We start from the raw sequence: 18,662 nt of genomic DNA on the forward strand, positions 1-18,662 counted from the left end.
GAACATCGTCACTCCACAGAGAGTTTTTTTGGTTTTCTTTATATAGGATGGAAGCCCACGCCTACTTTCAGCTAGGCAAAGAGCGGTTTTCAGACACTTCATTTTTTTTCCCCCTCTAAATTAAAAACACACCGCAATACACAAGATATAATTTTTTTTTTTTTATTAAAGGTAAAAATACATTTATGATTTATTGTACAGGCTTGCCTACAGTACATTTTTTTTTGCTTATAAATATAACTATTATTCTATTATTCATCTGGCACTTAAGAATTGGTCGTAGGACCTTTCCCAGTACTGTTCCTTTTCAGTTTCTATCTGAAACGTTACGCCAAATTTCTAAGTGCAAACTGTAAACGAGAGCAGCGTTCGGTTCCAAAGTGGTTATATGTGCTTTGAGTAGCTTCTAACCTCATTCAACTACTAATCTCCAGAGACGGAAATGTCCAGGATCGCAAATTGCAATACACTCTTTTCCTGCCTTGTAGCACCTGGTCTGAAGATTCGTTCCTGCAGTGAGAATGTGATTCTTCAATCAGACTCCCTCGTCTTTATTATTCCCTTTCCAGCCAATGCTTGAGAAAGGTCTTTTGGTTTCGCTAGAATTACTGGGTTGGAAGAAAAGCGACTGGTTTGCTGTCAGCAGTTTGGCCTTTGCATGGAGAAGCTGCATTATAACATTTACAAAGCCATATGGAACATGGGAAAGCATTTTCTCATTTGCAGTTGGGACCAACCGAATCTCTTTCCACGTTAAATATGGGGGTGGGAGGATACCTGTTATGTGGTCCGTGTGTGGTTGGTTCCTATCCCTTCTTCTGTTTTTGCTTCTTTAAATGCTGGCTGATAATATCAAATAATGTGTAAAGAAAGCTTTGTCTTCTGCGTCTTCGCACAGCGTCTATGGTTGTTTATTTAAATTCTTTCCAAATTTATCGCTGAGCTGCTGTATAAGTCTTGCTAGCTCCCCCGTTGCCTCTGATTTTTCCTCCAACAATTCATAACGCAGACTGGAAATATCTTGTTTAATTTCTTTAAGTTCACCTGAAACACAAAAGAGCACTCTGTTACAAGGCTGTATCTCATTAAAAAAAAGTCTCTGCTTGCTGATGAATATTGTTCATCTCGGAGGGACGGAGAACATCACGGAAACAGCTGATATTAATTTTTGTAGGTCACCTAACCCTCTGATTCTATATAGGGCAAGCACAAAGAGGCATTCAGTTAAGAACAACTCCAGTTGCATGCTTACCCCCTGCCCCCCCTGTTTATCAAGCCGCATTAGGGTTGTTTTTTTATTGCAGACCGCTGCAATAAAGTTTTCAAGTTTTATTAAAATTTTGATTAATCTTTTTCCATTATTATCAAAGAGGAGCCCTCTTTACCCCCCCCCCCAAACAGAAGGTTTAGTATGCAATATATATATTATTTCATGTGCTTTGATTGAGGAACACAGAGGCCAACAGAGTTTTGTTTTTTGGGAAAACAGCAGAGGAACTGGACAAGTGTTGAAGGTACATGTTTGATACTTATCCTAGAGAAATTACTGCTTGTGAATCAAGAGGATATAAGATTGGCTTTTGAATTGACGTGTGGTTTAATGCCTGAGGTGGTGGGGGGAATGGGGGAGGGGTGGATTAGATAACTGGCACCTAGAGAGCAAGCAGGTGAGGAACGGTTCAGTGTAAGAGCTGGAGGGAAGGAGGCATGCCTGTTGTAAATCTGAGTGACTCTCTCCCAGGCCCTTCAGTACTGTAAAAGTACATTCTTCTCTGGTTGGGAAGTGTGTGGCGCAGTGGTTAGAGCTACAGCCTCAGCACCCTGAGGTTGTGGGTTCAAATCCCTCACTGCTCCTTGTGACCATAGGCAAGTCACTTAATCTCCTCATTGCCCCAGGTACACTAGATAAGAGTTTGAGCCCACCAAGACAGAAGATAAAGTAGCCGAATGTAAAAACCGCTTAGGATATAAGTGGTATATAAATAATTAAAAGATAAATAAATAAGAATAAAATGGTGGTGCTCTTTGGGGAGGAAGAGCCTGGCCAGCAGCCTGGGGTCCCCCTCTGTAAAATTGGGCTGCCTCCTGCATGCCATTTTACTGCATACAATTTTAATTAAAAAAAAAAAAACAGGATAAAATCGCCGTTCTAATGACGTCATAACGCTAAAACGAGATACCATTATAGATGTCGCCTAAAAGGCGATTCTACAAAGCACGCGCATAAGAACACTGGATTCTATAAAGGCTGTCTAACTCGTATATAGACACACTTAAATTCGCTGGGCGTCGCTAAGCGTGATTCTCTACTGTGCGCCTATGCATAATAAAATCGTGCTGAGCGCTGGGCTGCTGGACGTCTAAACAACGCCTAACTTTTAGGTGTCCTTTATGGAATTTGCCCCTAAGTCCATTTACTAGCGCCAAGGCAGAAGTTAGTCCCCTGGGCCCTTGAAATGTCCACATGGAGGCCTGCAGGAATCTAACAAAAAATACGTGATCCATGGATTGGGCTCATCATAGTGCTCAGAAAATATTCTACTATCTCATAGGAAACATAGGCAGTCCATAGCCAAATAAAACACTATGGAATACACAGCAAAACCTTGGATTGCGAGTGTTTTGCAAGACGAGCAAAACATTTTATACAATTTTAACTTGATCAACAACCGTTGTCTTGCAATACGGGCACGTCAATGCGCCATGTACAAGTATGCATAACATACGTGCATCGCATCGCTGAGCGCAGCTGAAGGCAGCACAAGCATCACAACTGAGCACAATATAAGTGCGACACAGGTACGCACAACATATGCGCATTGCATCACTGAGCGCAGCTGAATGCAGCACAAGCATCACAACTGAGCACAATATAAGTGCGACACAAGTATGCACAACATACATGCGTTGCATCGCTGAGTGCAGCACAAGCATCACAACTGAGCACAATATAAGTGCGACACAAGTATGCACAACATACATGCGTTGCATCGCTGAGTGCAGCACAAGCATCACAACTGAGCACAATATAAGTGCGACACAAGTATGCACAACATACATGCGTTGCATCGCTGAGTGCAGCACAAGCATCACAACTGAGCACAATATAAGTGCGACACAAGTATGCACAACATACATGCGTTGCATCGCTGAGTGCAGCACAAGCATCACAACTGAGCACAATATAAGTGCGACACAAGTATGCACAACATACATGCGTTGCATCGCTGAGTGCAGCACAAGCATCACAACTGAGCACAATATAAGTGCGACACAAGTATGCACAACATACATGTGTTGCATCGCTGAGCGCAGTTGAAGGCAGCACAAGCATCACAGCTGAGCACAATATAAGTGCGACACAAGTATGCACAACATACGCGCGTCGCATCACTGAGCGCAGCTGAAGGCAGCACAAGCATCACAACTGAGCACAATATAAGTGCGACACAAGTACACACAACATACGCGCGTTGCATCACTGAGTGCAGCTGAAGGCAGCACAAGCATCACAACTGAGCACAATATAAGTGCGACACAAGTATGCACAACATACATGCGTTGCATCGCTGAGTGCAGCACAAGCATCACAACTGAGCACAATATAAGTGCGACACAAGTATGCACAACATACATGCGTTGCATCGCTGAGTGCAGCACAAGCATCACAACTGAGCACAATATAAGTGCGACACAAGTATGCACAACATACATGCGTTGCATCGCTGAGTGCAGCACAAGCATCACAACTGAGCACAATATAAGTGCGACACAAGTATGCACAACATACATGCGTTGCATCGCTGAGTGCAGCACAAGCATCACAACTGAGCACAATATAAGTGCGACACAAGTATGCACAACATACATGTGTTGCATCGCTGAGCGCAGTTGAAGGCAGCACAAGCATCACAGCTGAGCACAATATAAGTGCGACACAAGTATGCACAACATACGCGCGTCGCATCACTGAGCGCAGCTGAAGGCAGCACAAGCATCACAACTGAGCACAATATAAGTGCGACACAAGTACACACAACATACGCGCGTTGCATCACTGAGTGCAGCTGAAGGCAGCACAAGCATCACAACTGAGCACAATATAAGTGCGACACAAGTATGCACAACATACATGCGTTGCATCGCTGAGTGCAGCACAAGCATCACAGCTGAGCACAATATAAGTGCGACACAAATATGCACAACATACATGCGTTGCATCGCTGAGTGCAGCACAAGCATCACAACTGAGCACAATATAAGTGCGACACAAGTATGCACAACATACATGTGTTGCATCGCTGAGCGCAGTTGAAGGCAGCACAAGCATCACAGCTGAGCACAATATAAGTGCGACACAAGTATGCACAACATACGCGCGTCGCATCACTGAGCGCAGCTGAAGGCAGCACAAGCATCACAACTGAGCACAATATAAGTGCGACACAAGTACACACAACATACGCGCGTTGCATCACTGAGTGCAGCTGAAGGCAGCACAAGCATCACAACTGAGCACAATATAAGTGCGACACAAGTACGCACAACATATGCGTGTCGCATCGCTGAGCGCAGCTGAAGGCAGCACAAGCATCACAACTGAGCACAATATAAGTGCGACACAAGTACACACAACATACGCGCGTTGCATCACTGAGCGCCGCTGAAGGCAGCACAAGCATCACAACTGAGCACAATATAAGTGCGACACAAGTACGCACAACATATGCGTGTTGCATCGCTGAGCACATCTGAGCTCAGCACAAGCATTACAACTGAGCACAATATAAGTGGGACACAAGCACACAAAAAAGTACAATATTTTGTATTAAAGGTTTTGGGTTGTGGAACAAATCGTCTGAGTTTCCATTATTTCCTACGGAGAAATTCGCTTTGATATACGAGTGCTTTGGATTGCGAGCACGCTTCCGGAACGAATTATGCTCGCAAACCAAGGTTCTACTATTTATCCCACCTGCTCTTCGACTTGTCTGATAGAATCAGTGTGATAAGTGAAAAGTTATTGTGTTTTCTTTTCCACCAAGTGACAGATGAGTTTTACTACTGTGAAAACAAAGAGTGGTTGGCAGAGAGAAGAGATAAGGCGCCCCATTTTTCAGTGCCGTTATAGCTCTCAAGATCTTCCGAAAAGAGCTGGCAGGTCAATTACTCAGTAGCACAGGGCTGTCTTCCAACCAATTTTGCAAACAAAAGTTCCACAGAAAGAAGCAGACGCACCACTTTCTCTGAGACATCTCCTTAAGCAGTGCAATATTGCCCGCTTAATACGTCTTTCTGATCCAAAAGAACAGCTAAGGCTTGATCAGTGCGATAAAAACCAAACAGCAGTAAAAAGGACTCATCGTAATTATCCCAAGGGTAAAACTTGAGACTTACAAAGCATTTTGAACTTCTGAAACCATTGAACATAACATAAGAACATAAGAAGTTGCCTCCGCTGAGGCAGACCAGAGGTCCATCTCGCCCAGCGGTCCGCTCCTGCGGCGGCCCATCAGGCCCATTGCCTGAGCAATGGTCCCAGACTATCCCTATAACCTACCGCTACTCTTATCTGTACCCCTCAATTCCTTTATCCTTTAGGAACCTATCCAAACCTTCTTTGAAGCCCTGTAGCGTGCTCCTGCTTATTACATCCTCCGGTAGCGCGTTCCACGTATCCACCACCCTCTGGGTGAAAAAGAACTTCCTGGCGTTTGTTCTAAACCTTCCCCCTTTCAATTTCTCTGAGTGCCCCCTTGTACTTGTGGTTCCCCGTAATTTGAAAAATCTGTCCCTGTCTACTCTTTCTATGCCCTTCATGATCTTGAAGGTTTCTATCATGAACTGGATTGTTTAGCATTACATAGCTTTAGAAAGAGGAGTTGGGAAACCTAAAAGCAGCAAACTAGCCCTAGGAAAGTAATCGCAGAATGAGTGAGTTAATTGAATTAAAGTGGCTTGCAGATTAATCTGCGGGCTTATAACGCTGGATGAGCCAGCAAAGATTGTGTTGGGGGGGAAAGGGTTCATTAGATATTAGCAGGTAGGTAGGAGAATGGGTGGTGAGTTGTTAGGCAAGTTAGATAAGGGGAGGGGTGGAAATAAGAGGGTAAGGAGAGGCAGGAGAGTGAGTGAGGATTGGCTAGGGAATGGGGCTCTGGGATTGGAGGATTTTTCTGAGGAGAACTGGCGGGCAGGGGAGAATTAGGGGTTTGGAGGGAGTGAGGGAAGGTTAGGGTTGGTGAGAAAATTGTCCCGCCCTTCCCTTCCCTATTTTGTGGGTTCTCTCTTTGGAAGGTTTTTGTTTTGGGGGGTGGGGTGGGGGTGGGGTTGGTCGCAGTTTTGTTGCGGAAAAAATTCTATGCTGGGGAAATAATTTAGGATCAGTGTGGCTGTGCAACAGATTTGGTGGCTAAATTTTGTAACTGCTCATGTGCGATACCGCCATGGGTGGCGGCTGGACTCTGCGGCACCGCGAGTCTTGCTGCAAGGGAATTGGGGAAGGGGGGAGAATTTTGGAAGAGGAGCTAGCTCGACACCGGGTAGCTCCAGAATTTTGAGAATTAGCTACATTGTTTTTTGAAAATGTGGATAAGTTGATTTCATGAAGGTTTGTTCTTAATGACAATAAAGCTGTGGCCCAATTTTATGCCACTATATCTGAGTTGGTGTATTTTATTGTGAACAATCTGAGCATGGTGCGAATTCCAGTGTTATTAACAAAGCAATGGAATGGCTAGGAACGTAAAACAGGTTTCTGGAAAAGACCTTGCTAGAGATTAGGACAGGACTCCAAGTCACCTAGATTTACATGTTTGTAATTACTTGGAAAAGAAACCTTCTGTGAACTGTAATTTTCAGACAGCTTGAGCTGGTAATTGGTCAGTTAAACCCAATTAAGGAAGCTCAGCAAAAATTATAAGCCCAGCTGTTCAGAGAGCTATGAGAGACAGAGGGCCACACTGTGGAAATGAAAGTTAACCGAGGGTGCCAGTGATGGAAAAACTGTTCTGGGTCACAAACTGGGAATTTATTCTTTTGTGTGTATGTTTTTTGTTTTTTTTTTTTTAAAGAATGCTATATGATAGAGAATGACACAGTGACAAAATTCATCACCGTTCCCGTCCCCGCGGATAACCGCAGGAAATAATCCCATGTCATTTTCTAGTGTCTATTTCAACCTCGGTCCTTCTACACCAGCATTCTTCAGAGCAAAGCTTGCGGGTCAGTGGTTGTGGCCATTCATACTCTGATTCTTATGGGAGCCAAGGATAATGAAGCCATTGTGACATCACTGATGTGATTGGCTCTTAGGCACTGGTGGAATGAGGCATTATGACATCACAATATCTGCTCTGGATACCAGAGACTGTCATTCTGTAGTGTCTAACTCAACCTCAGTCCCTCTACACCAGCATTCTTCAAAGCAAAGCTTGCGGGTCAGTGGTTGTGGCCATTCATACTCTGATTCTTCCCTCTCTCCTTAAAGAATGACATGAAGATGGTTTACCGCAGTTATCCACGGGGACGGGAACGGTGATGAATTTTTTCATCATATATGATTTTAGCATTTAGGCCCATATTCTATAAATGGCCCTCTGCCGGCGCCTACCTTAAGTGGAGAAAGTCATTTGACGTCTACCGCCACTCTAGGCGCGGCTAACGCCAGAAGCGGCATTACGTGTCGTACAGCGCCTCTGTGGCCGCGGTTCGCATGAAAGGCAAGCGTCGGCAACGTGGGCCCTTTTAAAACCCTGGCCTACATTTCTGGCGCCTACCTTTCACGAAGCTGCGATTCTATACACGACGCCACTGTGCAACTGACACATTATCGGCGGCCGTTCTATAGGCGGCCGCCACCGACTTCACGGTTTATAGAATTCAGTACTTAACCCCCTCTTTTACTAAGGTGCGCTAACCGATTAGCGCATGCTAAACGCTAATGAATTCATAGGCTAACATGCACGTGTTAGCGTTTAGCGCACGCTAATCGGGTTAACGCATCTTAGTAAAAGAGGGCCTTAGTGGATATATTTCCCTGACGCAGGCATGTTGCCAAAACGTGGCCACATGGAATATTTCTCATAAGTACATAAATATTTACATTTTAAGGTTCTTTCTTTGTTTCTTTTTTATTTAATTTGTGTAGCTATCAAATAGAAATAAATATTTTTAATTAGCTTTAATTCTCTCTCTTTTCTTCTGGGCTCTAGCCTGTCAGTGGATTATCTTCCTTGTGTCATTGACCCACTGCTTGTCTTTCTTTTTATAAATTGCTCTACAGCAGGGGTGTCCAACCTGCGGCCCTGTGAAGTATTTTGTGCGGCCCCGATCGAGGGCGATGCAGTGTTTTCCTCCGCTGCCCCCGGGTGTTTACCGTCTTGCCGGCTCCCTCCTCCGTCTTGCTGCACCGTTCGCACGGCCCCAGAAAACATTTCTTTCGGCCAATGTAGCCCAGGGAAGCCAAAAGGTTGGACACCCCTGCTCTAAAGCCTTTGCTGTTACTCTATTGCGAGCAAAACGTTACTTGCCTTCATTAACTTCATCATTTTCTCTATCGACCTGAGCCTTCAATACATATCTCTTAATTAGACGCTTCATAATTTTCTGAAAAATAACAAGGAGGGGGAAGGGAGAGGGGAAGAGGGGGGAAGGAACGAGAGCAATTTTTGTATGTACCAAGAAAGCAGTTTTTAACTCACCACAGAATTAAAAAAAACAAACAAAACAGTACTAGTTTTAAGTTTAAGCATAAAATTAGAGTCTGAGATGTCACACAAAATCTATGTCGGCAGTTATAGACTATTAGCATAAATCTGCAGTTGCAAGCCTGACTTCAGGTGTGAGAAAATGCGCTAGATCAATGGCTGGTGTAAATGCTCACGCCTAACTGCTGTCAGGCTTGTAACTGATAGAATTTTTTAGAACATAAGAATTGCCGCTGCTGGGTCAGACCAGTGGTCCATCGTGTCCAGCAGTCCTAATAATCCGATTCTCTAACCGACGTCCATGTCACAGGCACTGGTTAGAGAATCGCCCAGTCCCTCCTGCTGGAACCCTCCACCCCCCCCCCCCTGTATATCGTCAGCAGGAGGGATGCCCAGTCCCTTCTGCCAGAACACCTCCACCCCTATGAAGACTACCGGTTGGAGGGATGCCCAGCCCCTCCTGCTGGAACTTCTCTTCCCCCCCCCGTACATTGCCAGCAGGAGGGATGCCCAGCCCCTCCTGCTGGAACTCCCCCTCCCCCTGTACCTCACCAACAGGAGGGATGCCCAGACCCTCCTGCTGCAACTCCCCTCCATATATCGCCAGCAGGAAGGATGCCCAGTCCTCCCTGCCGGAACCCTCCACCCCCAAACATTGTGGGCATCTGGGATGCACTGGGAGTGGCCTAAGATTCCGATTGGCCAGATCCCTTAGCCGTCCAAACATGCCCTCTAAAAAGAGGGCATGTCTGGGTAAATCCAGACGTCTGGTAACCCTACTCCTCCCTCCCTCATCACCCCCTATATTCCCTCTTATGCCGTTCGCTTTGACTCCACCAATCATCTGTCCACTCCCTCCGTTTACCGCTCCTGACTAGAATCCATATGCCCCTCTGCTTTTTTCTGCCATGTTCCTTTTATTTGGAACACATTTCCCATGAGAATTCAACTGGAACAACCCTACCCAACATTTCAGTCCACCCAGAATGTACACCTTTTTTCATTGGCCTTTCCCCTAGGATCGTAAGGCGACTTGGGTTGCCAACCAGCGTAAGAACGCTCTCTTGGACGTTTGCCTCTCTCCTTTTCTACTGTCTTTCTTTCCTCTTTTTCATTTTCTATTTTGTAGTTTGTGAACTTGATTGCCGATATTGAAAGATGGTACATCAAGTGCCATTAAACATGCAATATTAAACCAGTATAGATCAAATTTAACATATCATAAAAATATGAGCACAATAACTGCTCGGTATTCCAAAGGGTAAGAGATGGACTTGTTTGCTACTTTGATGGGGCAATTTTATGGGCTTGTAAGAGGTACTGCATTAAACTGCAATAAAAACATAGGTATATTAGCAACTTTTCGTGCAGAACTTTGGTAGTCAGCAATTCGCTTTTAACAAGAATACGTAGATTAAAGCACGAGGGTAATTAATGATTCTGCACAGATTTGGATGGCGAGGCACAAGAACTTTTCTGAAGTTTCGAGCTTAAAAAAACATGGCGTCCATCTTTCTTCATCATCATCTTCCATTAGACAACATGGACCCTTGGATAATTTCCTAAAAGACAAGTCCATAGCTTGGTGAAATCCACTGCTTATTCCTAGCATAAGCAGCATAGAATCTGGGATCTAGCTAGGTGCTTGGGACCTGGGTTGACCACTGTTGAAAACAAGATACTGGGCATGATGGACCTTCAGTCTGGTCTGTCCCAGTATGGCAATTGTTATGTTCTTATGGAATCTGACAGGGTATCACCTTTCAGAAATGAATGACATGTCATTACTTTCATTCTATGGATACTGAAGAATAGATTTTGTTAGTTATAACCATGACAACTCGGTACTTTTGATCAAAGCTTTACATACAAGTTTCACAGATGATAAGGGACAAATTCAACTGGTGTTTGGAAAGATGATGGATTTTATTGCCATAGTTACCTGATATCTTGATGGCTTCCTCACATTAAACCTTTCTGGATTCCGTGCATTAGTTTGGAATCGAGCCTTCTGAAATTCCAACACACAATAGCAATGAAATAGAAAATAATTTCAGAAAAGGAACCTAAAACATATTCTATTCTATTCTTATTCATTTATATTCTGCACTATTCTCACAATAGATTCTAGGTGGATAACAACAATTTTTAAAAAAATATTGTGTCCATACAAAATTATTCATTTAACAATCACTGAAAATAAAAAATAAAAATTACTGTATTTCCCCATATATAGGCCATGGCCCATACATCGATTTTGCAAACCGGCCTAATGGGCACAACTTACTTAAATGGGGCAATACATCATCCCCCCCCCCCTTTAAATACCTCCCCTCCTCCAAACATGCTGCGCAGCGCAGGAGCAATGTTTACGATCTCAAGCCTCGCCTTCCTGATTGGCTGCCATCGCAGATAAGCCATAGCTAGTAACATAGGGCGGCTTATCTAAGAGTTTTAAAACCTAAATCTGCATTTCATGCGGCCTATATATGGAGAAATATGGTAATAATTTTCTAAAGATACAATAAGAAGAAACTTTTCTTAGACAGTTGGAAAATTATTGCAAAGCTTTGCTCCTATAAACTCAAAAGATTTGTTCATCAAAGATTTCAAACAATCATATGAACTCAGTGGTGTAGAGAGGGTGAGAGGCACCCAGCCCTCTTCTTCGCCCCATCCGCTCCTTCCACTTCCCCTCCTGCCACATGCGTGCACCTCTTCCCCATTCCTCTTTAATGTTCTCGGCGCGAGCAGCAACCCCAACCCGATGCTCGAACCAGCATTGGCTCTTCCTCTGAGGTCACTTCCTAGGTGCGGGTCTAGGGTTGTAAGTATTCTCTGTCATGGGTGTCAGGCTTTGGAATGGTTTGAGCGGGCAAATGCATTTGTGTAAGCCCAGGGATGCATTAAAAAAAAAAATGTTGAAAGACATATTTGTATGTGTCAGCTTTTCTGTGACGCTGGGGAGTTCAATGCATTAGGTTCTGGAAGAGACACTTGCATGATGTATGTTTTATATTTTGCATGTTGATTGTACATTGCTTTGGTTTAAAGCGGTACATAAGTTTTTAAATAAATAAAAATATGTTGCACAGGCGTAAGATCCTGTGTTGTCCAAGTATATTTTTTCCACGTTTATCTTTAAGACTAAAATTGAGCTTTCTACTGCACTAGAGCTGATATCTAACCTACATGTGTAGCACTTAAAATTGTCATCATCTAAATGTGTAATTCCTGGGGCGGAGATATGTTGATTTAAGATGGAAGCTACACTTATACATCTGCCTTTCTAAAATGATGCCAATAACTGCAAATCTATATAATGATATATTTATAAATCTAAACACAGATTAACAAATGAATTTAAAAAGTTATATTTATAAAATTGGATCCGGTGAAGACAATGCACAATAAGCTTAACGTTATGAAATTTAATTGAACGTGGAGTGGTGCATCTGAGGATCTAGTTGACGATTCTTTATGATCTGTTTCGAAAAGGGAACAAGTTTGATGTATTGTCATTTCTAAAATGATGGCCACAATCTACAGATGGCCATTTTGGGGGGGAGGGGGAAGACCAACCATCTATAATGTGCCTCTAAATGTATAAGCAGAAGATTTATAAACCCACATCTACCCAAAACCCTCCCTCCCCCCAATAGTATTCTCTAATTCACCTCACTATGACACATCAATACACTCTAGGAAACCCATCTTAAGACCGCACTACGGCCCTTAGGATGCAAGGTTTGTAAGTAAGGTTCCCAAATATTCATAAACATCAACTTTCGCTTCTCAGTCCTTCCAGCATCTCTCGCCTCCCAGATGGCCAACTGATGTAATTGGTTTCGCCAATGCCAAAACTTTGGGGGGTGTCAGGGACCGTCCAATATTGTAAAATACATTTTTTGGCCAATAAACTCATCTTCCTACACAGCACCCGATGACCCCTAGGCAAATGTCTGAAAGCCTCTGGCAAATCTTGGGTGGGGAGGTGGAGGGTATTTATGCTTCTTATTTTATATTATTTGATGCATTGTTGTTGTATTATACATAATGTGATACTCATGTTGTTTTTGATATTGTATGCATCAATAAAAATTGTTTGAATCTAAACCTACATCTACATGGGCAGCTAATTAATAATAATAATAATAATAATAATAATAATAATAACTTTATTCTTTTATACCGCCATAACCAAAAGTTCTAGGCGGTTTATACCAAAAAGAGCTGGACAATCAGCGAAATACAATAATACAGTAAAAAATACGAATATTTGTAAAATGCAGTTTCAATAATAAAACTCACTAAGTAATAAACTTATCAAAGTGGTCTTAATTAATTTCCGAAAACAGTAATATGGTAACGTACCTTGCTGAATCCATTTACCTAACCAAGATTGTTGCCTACCAGCTTGAAATGCCAGGGTCCTATCTAAGAAGGTCTTATATCTACACCCATTAATTTTTGGATAAGCAAATAAGTAGAAGTTTCTAGTTTCTCTTGATGGTCTATGCAACACAAAGGGCTCCATTTACGAAGGTGCGTTAGGGCTTTAACGCGTGGAATAGCATGCGCTAGCCGCTACCGCCTCCTCTTGAGCAGGCGGTAGTTTTTCGTAAAAGGAGCCCAAAATGAGGAAAAAGGTAAGATGGAGACAATCCCGATATCAGCTTAAAGCAGATGTAGGAAAATTTGAATAACACTCTTGCCTCCAAAGGCAGCCAATAAAATAAACGATAATATGGACCAATATGGTCGTTCTTTTTGAAACCAAAAATCAATCGAACAGCTGTATTCTAAATTAGGGAAGGCTCTTCCAAAAATCTAACTACTTCTTAAGGGAATGGCTCAGAACTTCAGAAAAGAGATCTCAATCCTTCCTCAAACATTTCCCCAAGCCTCACTTTCTTAGCGGGGGGGTCATACGTAATTTGGAGTCAACAAGGCTATTTTCCTACAGAGGCAGATTTTAGAAAGGACGTGTAGAGGAGAATTCAGAGCATATGAAAAAAAAAAACCAAGTATAAGAAAGCATACCCTCAATTTTGCATTTAACATGCCCATTTCAAGATCATTTTCACAGCTTCTGGCCTGCGATTTGCAGAGTTTTATGAGGCACATTTTGATTCTCATTATGAGATAATAAAACGATTTAGGACTTGGCACTAGGTTATAAGGAGCCGGTAGGGTTCTCCCCTCATCAAAGTAGGATAACCAAAGTTTGGCTCGTGCAAATTTCCACTCCACGTCTGCATCTTCCTGTGAGAACAAGAATGTCGCATAACAGAAATGTTATTATTATCATCGTTCTTAAATTATGGAAAAAATATCACAGTACAGTGACAGCACACACAGAAACAGATTCATTACTCTATTTATTACTGATTTAGGTCCCCTTTTACTAAATAACGGTAGAGGTTTCTACCGTGGCCCAGGGTGCCAAATGCTCGGACACTGCTCTGACGCTCCTTGAAATTCTATGAGCTTCGGAGCAGCATCAGAGTATTTAGCGCTCTGGGCTGCAGTAGATACCGCTACCACGGCTTGGTAAAAGGGGAGGTGAATTTGTTTTATTTTCAATGTATTTGCCACTTTTTTGCAAAGAGTGATTGTTGATTTTGCTCTTTGGTCATACACGTCCAGGGTGGGTTGGAACATATTTTTAATTTCTTAATTTGAGTGTACTTTTAGAGTATAATTAAGGGGGAGGGGGAGGGTGATATATCTATTTATCATAGATTACAATTATAATTGTATTTAAGTGCTTTTATAGTGTAATATGATTGTATTATATGTTGCACTTACTTATGGCTTCAAAATGAATAAAGATTTTTAAAAAAAATGTATTTGCCACTTCCCACTTTCAAGCATCAAAACGATAAATTAAAAGTACACAATACATATGAGGGGCTTTCAATAATTTATCTACCACAGCGGGAAAGAAAAGAGCTTTCAAAACTTTTTGTTTTATTTTTCAGTATAGACCCCCGATAGCTCCAGACACTTCATCCACTTTTTCTGCAGTGACTTTAACCACTTTCAAAAGAATTCTTCTGTTTGACCTTCAAACCAGGACGTCACAGCTTCCTTAATGTCTTCATCACTTGAAAACTGCTGTCTACGGAGAGATTTCTTCAAAACTCGGAACAGGAAATAATCCGAGGGAGCCAGGTCAGGACTGTAGAGTGGATGGTTCAGCTGCTGAAACCCACATTCTCGGATGGCCACCTGTGATTGTCGTAACATGTGCACCGTGCACTGTCATGAAGAAACAGCATGTCATACTGTGAGTTTTCCTCATCTTTTCTCCTTGATTGACTCCCACAAAGTGATCATTGTTTTGGTGTAACTCTCCCCGGTTATGGTTGTCTTGTGTGGCATGAACTCCAAGAGCAAAAGTCCTTCATCATCCCAGAAGACAATTGCCATGACTTTGCTTGCAGATTTTTGTGTCATGAACTTTTTGGGAGGTGGGGGTTGACTTGTGCTTCTACTGCATTAACTCCATTTTGGACTCAGGATCTCTGTGATAGATCCAAGACTCATCTCCAGTCACCAAATGATGAAAAAAAATTCACTTGGTCTTCATGGAGCATCTCCAAGTTCTCCTGACAGCACTAGAACCTCATGGCCTTTTGACATGGTGCCAGTATTCTTGGAACTCATCTTGCACTAACCTTGGACATGCCCAACATTTCATGAATTAGTTTCCAAACTGTACCTGCTGAGATGCCCATTTCTTCAGCTATTCGGGAAACCGTAATTTGTCTGGCTGACAAAATTAAATCCTCAACTTTCTTGCCACATTTCTGTGGAAGTTGCTTCCACAGGCCTTCCAGTGTGAGGGTCATATTCAATGGACTTTCTACCCCACTTAAACTGCTTGCTCCAAAATTTTACTTTGTAGGATGATGGGGCAGACTCACCATAAACTGAAGTCATGCATTCATGGATCTTCTTTGGCTTTTTCCCTTCTTTTGTGAGAAATTTTATCACTGAACGGTGCTCCAAGTCTAGCAGTTTCTTGCTTGATTCTCACAAAGACTCTTCTGACCTCCTGTCTCTTGGAATGTTAGACTCACACTGAGCCACAACTGTGCAAAAGTAATCTTGAGACATGTCACAACATGCACAGACTAATTTCAACATGCTTGCTACTTTCTTTGATACACAGGCACATAAAATATTGAATGCCCCTCGTACAACAAATATCCTTGTCTAGAAAGCTAACAAAGGGGTCCTTTTACTAAGCTGTGGTAGAAGGTGATCTAAACATGCCCTTTTTTGGATTTTCTCGCACTGTAAGGTCATTTTCGCTGCAGCTGGAAAATGGCCGATTTTTCAATTTCCCTATTAATGGCCATGCACTAATATTGCTATTAATGTACAGACATTAAAAAAAATAAAAATAAAATAAAATAGCGTGAGTACTTACTGACACCTGTTTTGTAGACGATAAGGCCTAGATTCTTGGATTGGTCTGACCCAGTAAGGCTATTTTTATGCTTTTATAGTAAAATAGCATGTCTTAACGGTAGCCCAGGCTTATAATTTCCCTCCTTTAACTGCTTAGAGGGATGAGATTTCTAACTGGTTAGATCTGTCTGTCTAAAACTTACTGAAAATTGACCTCATTAATTTTTAAAACTATTTTTCCTACTCATTCGGAACAACGTAGCCACAGAATTGACCGGCATCCTTATTCGGAGGCAGAGAAGATCACAGCATTGAGCGATGCATGACTCTGCCACCTTACGGTGGTAAATAAAACCAAAGTGATCTACTAGTTAATCAAATGTCTATTTATCATTGTTTGAAAACAAGCGTCTGGAGAGCCCATACAAATGACCTTCAGGAAATAATCATTCTCTTTCCATTTTCTCCCATGGGAATTCTCATCTACAGAATAGCAATTCTGCTTTGAGAAGAAAGTGCTGCACAAGAAAATTGAGTTTTAAGCTGAAGGGGTTTCTGTATCGTATTTCTGGTGCTCAGTGTTTGTTACAGCCTTGTCAGTGCTAGCCAGCATTAATTCTACTGATATAAGTGTTCTCTCTCATAGCTTCTGGCTTTAAAGCAAACCTCTCCCTCCCCTCCCTCTCTCTAGAGCTGCCTCATGCCTTGGAAGGTGGTTAGCAAAAGCAGTGAAGGACCGTCAGGTTAGCAACACAAATTAGAAGGCAAGGGTCTGCCACAAATCAAATACAAAACCAACAAGCAGATCAGTCCAAATCAAGAAGTCTGATTTATTAGTGTCAGTGGCCCGACGTGGCCACGTTTCGCCCACAGGCTGTGTCAGGGGTAAAAGCCGCAGGGGAAAGCAGTAGAGAACAAGCCCCTGATAATCAGTGCCTCTGTATCACATCCCTTGTTCAAAATGGCAGCAGTTCTTCCGCAAAGGTGAGTTCTGACCAACAGGGGCTTATTCCTTATTGCTTTCTCCTGCGGCCGTTACCCCTGATGCAGCCTGTGGGTGAAACGTGGCCACGTCGGGTCACTGATACTAATAAATAATAATAATAATAACAACTTTATTTTTACATAGCGTGGTACCTCAAACAGTTCAAAGCGGTCTGCAGCATACGTGTAGGAGATCTGATAAGTTCTGATCCAGGGCATCAGAACACAGGCAAGATCGACACACACAGGCCTAGATCCACACACAGGGCCTAGGTCAGTGTGCTGACCTGGCCTGTGTTCAGAACCGCCTGTGTGCCGATCCTTCCTGTGTTCTGATGCCCTGGATCAGAACTTGATCGGCAGGCACACAGGCGGTTCTGAACACAGGCCAGGTCGGCACACTGACCTAGGCCCTGTGTGCGGATCTAGGCCTGTGTGTGGATCTTGGCCTGTGTTTTGATGCCCTGGATCAGAACTTATCATATCTCCATCCCTACACATACGAACAGCGATATTACAGGAGGCATTCAGTCTATAAAATCAAACAAATTCAGACTTCTTGTTCTTCGGACTGATTGACTTCATTCATTTGGACTGATGTGCTTATTGGTTATGCAGGGCAATCAATTCGGACAGGATTGGAATGCAAAGAGAAACTGCTCCATAATCTGTTGGATATATAATATTTTCTCTGCCTTTGGACAAGAACACTGCTCATGAAATATTAGCTTCAGCATGAACAGCTGCCCCCTGATTTATCAAACATTTATAACACTGCAAGGCATGCCAGCAAACAAACTGGCTAACTTATCATTCTGGTTTGTGTTGTGGCGGCCAACTTTCCTATTATACAAAACAGTGGTAGACCCAGTTAGCAATCTGGTGTTTTTGCGCGCAGTTGTCATTGCGCTGAAATGTCTGCGCGTATTGGACTGCGTGCATTTGTCTTGCGCGGATTTGACTTACCACCGTTTTTCCTCAGTGGTGAATATTGAATAGTATTCAAGGTTACTAAGTTATCCCTTAGGAGTTAGGTTAGACTTTAATTTTGATTGCATAGACAGACTAAGAACATAAGAATAGCCTTACTGGGTCCATCAAACCCAGTAGACCATCATCACGGTGGCCAATCCAGGTCACTAGTACCTGGCGAAAGCCCAAAGAGTAGAAATATTCCATGCTTCCGATCCGAGGCAAGCAGTGGCTTCCCCATGTCTTTCTCAATAACGGACTATGGATTTTTCCTCCAGGAACTTGTCCAAACCTTTCTTAAAACTAGCTACGCTATCCGTTCTTACCACAAGCTCTGGCAACACGTTTCAGAGCTTAATTCTTTTCTGAGTGAAAAAAATTGTATTTCCCTTCAACTTCATCGAGTGTCCCCTAGTCTTTGTGAATTTTGACAGACTGAAAAATCGATCCACTTGTACCCGTTCTACTCTACTCAGGATTCTGTAAGTTAAGAGAGAGAATATTTTTATGCAGGTATGGAGTGGATTCAGAAGATGGCACTCAAAATTCAGCACTGGGCTTTCTGGGATCAGTGAC

The 18,662-nt window shown here is 42.7% G+C and overlaps 1 protein-coding gene across 3 annotated transcripts in view; it reads right to left on the reverse strand.

Moving 5' to 3' along the window:
• Positions 1–208: 208 nt before the first annotated feature.
• TRPC7 (transient receptor potential cation channel subfamily C member 7) overlaps positions 209–18,662 on the reverse strand; it is a 101,103-nt gene continuing 82,649 nt past the window's right edge. The window contains exons 8-12 of one of the 3 annotated variants that reach the window (XM_033927400.1): positions 13,673–13,973; positions 12,130–12,193; positions 10,651–10,669; positions 8,532–8,607; positions 209–1,044 (exon numbers count right to left, since the gene is read on the reverse strand). In XM_033927400.1, the coding sequence (XP_033783291.1) occupies positions 902–1,044; positions 8,532–8,607; positions 10,651–10,669; positions 12,130–12,193; positions 13,673–13,973 (603 nt within the window). In that variant the 3' untranslated portion in view covers positions 209–901. Of the gene's footprint in view, positions 1,045–8,531; positions 8,608–10,650; positions 10,720–12,129; positions 12,194–13,672; positions 13,974–18,662 lie in introns of all 3 variants that reach the window. The other 2 variants (XM_033927398.1, XM_033927399.1) reach the window with 2 other exon arrangements.

Source organism: Geotrypetes seraphini, chromosome 18, assembly GCF_902459505.1.
Source record: "Geotrypetes seraphini chromosome 18, aGeoSer1.1, whole genome shotgun sequence".
NCBI classification, from domain to species: domain Eukaryota; kingdom Metazoa; phylum Chordata; class Amphibia; order Gymnophiona; family Dermophiidae; genus Geotrypetes; species Geotrypetes seraphini.